We start from the raw sequence: 5,385 nt of genomic DNA, 5'->3' as shown, positions 1-5,385 counted from the left end.
GACGGAGGCAGCGGTGGAAGGCTCGGGGGAGGCCTGGGGGGCGCAATGCACCAGCAGCAGGTTCTCCAGGCACAGGTCTCGGTGGATGATCCCATGCTCCTTCAGGTGCTCCAGCCCGTTGCAGAGCTGCAGGAGCAGGAAGCACACCCGCCGCTCGTAAACCTCCGGCTCAGACTGGTGGCTGGCGGCCAAGTCCCGCACAAAGTCCGAGGCGGTTTGGTGGGGCACCTCCCGAGTGATGACCACCACGCAGTCCTGCTCCTGGGCGGGGGGATGTGAGGGCAGGGCAGACAGAGGGTCCTTGTGTGCGTCGGGAGAGGTGAGCATGCTGGAGGGCACGGAGGCGACAAAGTGGCCACAGTCCTGCTGGATATTGAAGTGCACGGGCACTGAAGGGCTGCAGTAGGAGGCTGCTTTGGGCTCGGGGGTCTTGCAGATCTGTGGGGGAAAGCGGAAGTGAGGTCAAAAGCCAGAGCCATCGTTCTGTTCAGTAAACAGTGCTGGGACATTTAGACATCCGCACGCAAATGGTGAACTTACACCCCTACTGCCCACTGGCACACACCATTTAACTCAAAATGGGTCACAGAGACCTAGGTCACAATGGAGAGGCTTAGGTGTGAGAGCCAAAACACACATACTTTTGAAGAACACACAGGGCAGAATCTTTGAGGCCTTAGGCTAAGCCAAGATTTCTCAGTGACCACACCAGAACCATGGTCCAAAAGAGAAAAAGGCAGACAAACTTGACCTTATCAAATCTTAAACTTGTGGAGTTCAAAAAGTATTAAGAAAATTGGGAAGACAAGTATCAGAATGGGAGGAAATATTTGCAAAACACATATCCATACAGAATGTACCCAGAATTATTGCAAAGCTGTTGTAAGATAAATTATCCAATCAAAAAATCAGCAAAAGATATTCACAGGCATTTCACCCAAGAACTATGTAAGTGGCCATAAGCACATGAAAAGATATTCAACATCATGAGTCATAAGGGAAAGGCAAGTCAAAAACACAGTGAGAGCCCAGGTGATACCCACCAGAATGGCTGTAATAAAATGATAATACCAAGCATCTATGAGGATGTGCAGAAATGGGAAGTCTCAGATGCAGCTGCTGCTAAGTCGCTTCAGTCATGTCCGACTCTGTGCGACCCCATAGATGGCAGCCCACCAGGCTCCGCCGTCCCTGGGATTCTCCAGGCAAGAACACTGGAGTGGGTTGTCATTTCCTTCTCCACAGATACAGCTAGTGGGATGTAAAATGGTACCACCCCTTTGGATACAGACGGTCAATTTCTTAAAAAGTTAAACCAAAAATGATCATACAATCCAGCCAGAATGAGTTCCCTTGATAGGAAGACATCTCTTTGCCCACAACGTGGACTGGACAAATTCTCAGGAAGCCAGGTAAGAGCTTCCTCAGGCAATCAGCCTCACTCCCCAGCCACCGCACCTGACTTGGCAGCTACCTGACAGCAGATATGTTTGATTGCTTGGATGTTCCCTTCTTGGGGAATCTCAGGGGCAGAGATACAGGCCCCACACCTCTAGGACTTGGTCAAATTCTCTTAGGCTGCCCTGGTTTCTAGATCCAGGTTAATATGCCATGCCTACCAACTGGCACAATCCATGGGGCTGATTTTAGTGGAGCTGCTAAGTGCAAGCCACTCTTCCAAGGGTGAGTCATAGCAACTGAAAGAAAATAGAAAGCTCTCCAGGGAATAGGGAAGCCCAAGGGCCAAAAGGCACCCTCTGAAGATGGAAATAAACAAGCAGAGGATCTCAAGTTCTCTGGGGAATTCCTACTCTGTGTCTTTCCCGCCTCTCCTACATCTTTTTGTACTAATGACAGCGTCAGCTACCTAAGGATCCTGAGCAACAAGAATCTTCATCTAGTGGCTGCACAACTGGGAGTCTTGAGTCACACACAATGGCCTCCCATCAGGCCTGATCCCCTCTAATTAATTATACTGAAAGAGACTGCAGATGGTCTGTGGGCACTCCCCTGCAAAGGGGATGGTGCAGCCCCAGCCGTGCTGTGTAGAAGGGTAAGGATCAGTATGTAATCCTGAGAAGAAAGGCATCTGGCCCCATCTACAAAATATCACCCAGCAAACAATCTCAAAATAACCCTTCCGGCTGCTGCATGGCTATACTTGAATGATCACGGCGGTGTTTATGGAGCGCCACAATGCTTACAGGTGACGTTTTTAGAAGTTCTGCTGCAAGTACCTTTTCAAAGAGATTTATTTATATTGCAGCTCTACAAACCTCAGCATGAAACCTGGCATAAAGGAGCTCAGCTACTAAGAAAACTTTTTAAAAGATAATTGGAGGGTTGGGGGGTTGGGGGGAGGGAACACATTAATTTAGTGATCTCTCTTATTAGAAAAGTAGAATAGAAATAAAAGGGAAGCTCATTTTATCCCAGACAGTGTTTTCTCTTCCATTAACAAAAGTGGTTTCAGGATACATGTCGAAAAGGCACTGCTGTAGGTTCTTTCTTATCTGAGCCCAGCCAGCTATATTTGGCTTTTAAATGGCAGTTTTCTGGAACATTGTCGGCTGGGGTGGTCCTCAAAAAACAGTCTAGTGTATAAATCCCAACAACCACTGTGTATGGGCCTGTTTGCAGTGCTACCTATGGATACAAGTGAGAGCTTCTCAACTACAACATACCCAGATGACTTTCATATGGTGCCTATAAAGCATATTTCCTGTAGTGTCTCTTTAAATCTCATTGAACAACTCCATGAGATAGATGTTACTACAGGGCAGGAAGCTGAGACTTTAAAATGTTAAGTTATTTGCCCAAGATTATACAGCTGAGAAGTGTTCTGGAGGTGAAGAGTATGAGCTTTAGGGTGAAAAGGACCTTAGTTTAAATATGAACTCTGCAAACATTGGCCAGTTACCCTTGATTCTTGTTCTTTTCGGTTGGTCGTTATGTTCTATTAAGTAGTCACAAACACTGAACGCATGAATGCTGAACCACTGCTCCTGGGGAAACACAGATTTGTGAAGTTCTTACAAATCTCCGGTCACAAGATGTTCATCAGCTGGCCAGTGGATAACCCTGCTGTATGTGTGTTTCTGTTTAAAGACGCCTTATTCATAGATACTGCTGAGTACCTCAACTGTGCTAACAGTGACTCACGGCTGACAGCAGTGTAGCTCATGCCTGAAAAGAAGCTGATCTAACACCCTCTCAAAACTGCATCACAGTCTTCCTGACCTTAGGATCATGAGATAGGACTTCAATGCTTGGCATGGCTGTTTTAAAAGGTGCAATCACCCTTTAAAAAAAAAGTGTGAAGATGAAGCATTTGTTTACAGTATGAGAGCTGAGAAAGAAGGTGGAGAGTCCCCGTGTAGCACCTCAGCTAGGGATTTGCGTGTTGACTACCTCAGATCTCCCCAACTCTGCACATGGCCAGAGCAGATGCACAATGCACAATGACCACTAAAGCACCCCAAGTATTTATTATTTGGGGTTACAAAAAAATTTCAGCGCCAAATTCACAAATATGAAATCCCCAAATATTGAGAATTGACTGTATTTATCTCAAAGTCTGTTTCTCCTCTGTATCTCAAGGGCAGTGTCCCTCCTCACAGGGCCACTGGGAACATTCAAAGATACAACACAGACATAGCTTTCAACACAAAGCCTAGCCCAGGTGAGCACCCATCGGGAAAGGTTGCTATGGTGACTGTTCTTGTGGGTCTGGTGGTAACCTGGTGGTGGAGCCAGGCAATCCAGAGGTGGCTGGCAGGTAATTATACAAACCCAGAGGGCGCAGCTGCCGGGCCTGGGATGCGTTTCCAAGGATCCTTTTCTCCAGGGTATCAAAGGCTTGAGCCCACCAAAAACTCTCCTCGGGAGTGCAGGCAGTTTGCACAGAGATGTAAATGAAGGAGCAGAGTAAATGACAACTGGCCTGGATGGGATTCAAAATCAGTGAGCTGGTCCTCTGGCAAGACCTCACTGCCTCAAACAAAAGACGGGGTGCATGTTAACCAGTGGGGGAGCCCTGGGCAGGGCCCCTCAAGATCATTCTACAGTGTCAAATTAGGAGTGAAGGTAGAGGAGGTGGGTGAAAGGCTTCTCTTCCACCCCCACCTCCCCTCACCATCCCGCAAGATCATTTTCAGGGGTCTGTGCTCAGGTTTTGGCTCAAGACCTTCACACACACTGGTTCAGCTCCAATTTCAAAGGTTTCATTGAGCCAAGTCTCGCTTTAAACTTTGGTGCCTTGGCCTGCTTCGTGGTTGAAAATCTGGGCTAAGTCACGTCTGCGAAATAAAAAAGGCCCAGCCAACTTAACACGGGTCCCTAATTACTGGAGTTCTGGCTGACTGAGGCATGAAACAGCTTCGACAGCACACGTAACAAAGGCTTTTTTTCCTACCCTGTATTCGTAGAGCAGGGCTACACGAGCTGGCTTCATTCTCTCACTGCCACAGGAGGCAAAGCCCACAAACAGAGGAACCAACGTGAGCCCGAGCAGGTGCGAGCCTGCAACCGAAGCTCCTGCATCCCAGACACGGATGAGCTCGGCCTCAGACAGGCTGCTCGGGAAGGGGCCTGCTCCCCTTCCTGGGGACCCAGAGGATTCAGATGACTATTCCATCCAGAACCAGCACTAATGAAGTGGAACGGCGGCGCGTGCAGGAGGATGCTCTGCACCCCGCCTCCACCCCATCATCAGGCCAGGCACATCTGCAAATTGATGCTGCTGTTCCCTAGACTCTGAATACTTGAAATTCTTCAAATTTCCTTTTCATAAAATATTGAGCTCCAATATAAAAAAAAGTTAAAAAAATTTAAAAAGAAATTTCCTTTTCACACACTACAGAGATACTCCCTGATCTGCCAAGGCTCCAGCAGAATCACAGAGAACACTGGGACTCTCTTCCTTAACAGGCTCAAGGTCTATCTGCTGGTTTCCTTATTATTTTTTGATATGGACCACTTTTAAAGGTTTTACTGATTTGGTTTCAATATTGTTTCTGTTTGTTTGGGGTTTTTTGGTTGGGAGGCATGTGGGACCTCAGCTTCCTGACCAGGGATCAAACCAGCATCCCCTGCAATGGAAGGTGACGCCTTAACCACTGGACTGCCAGGGAAGTCCCTCCTTATGGTTTAGATTTCAGATGAAATGAACAACACTGCCTTCTAATGTTCTCTGGGAATGTGAATTTTCTGCACTGTTCTTCAGAATTGGCTAACTCTTCATTATTACAGGAGGTCTTAGAATCCAAGCTGCACATCACAATCATGAATCTAAAAAACCAAACCCCTTGATCCAGAAGTTCTGATCCAGCAGCAGACCTGGCACCAAGTGGCCCCCTTGGGCCCCATCACTTTCTACGCCATGGG

At 47.5% G+C, this 5,385-nt stretch overlaps 1 protein-coding gene across 1 annotated transcript in view; it reads right to left on the bottom strand.

Moving 5' to 3' along the window:
* LOC104987802 (tyrosine-protein kinase SgK223) overlaps positions 1 to 5,385 on the bottom strand; it is a 46,902-nt gene that overhangs the window by 911 nt on the left and 40,606 nt on the right. Inside the window, exon 7 of the mRNA XM_010838862.1 lies at positions 1 to 438. Coding sequence (XP_010837164.1) covers positions 1 to 438 — 438 coding nt within the window. The remainder of the gene's footprint in view (positions 439 to 5,385) is intronic.

Source organism: Bison bison, unplaced genomic scaffold (genome assembly GCF_000754665.1).
Source record: "Bison bison bison isolate TAMUID 2011002044 unplaced genomic scaffold, Bison_UMD1.0 scf7180017864105, whole genome shotgun sequence".
Taxonomy (NCBI): Eukaryota; Metazoa; Chordata; class Mammalia; order Artiodactyla; family Bovidae; genus Bison; species Bison bison.
Note: the sequence above shows the minus strand (reverse complement) of the source record. Positions and strands in the feature narration are given on the sequence as shown.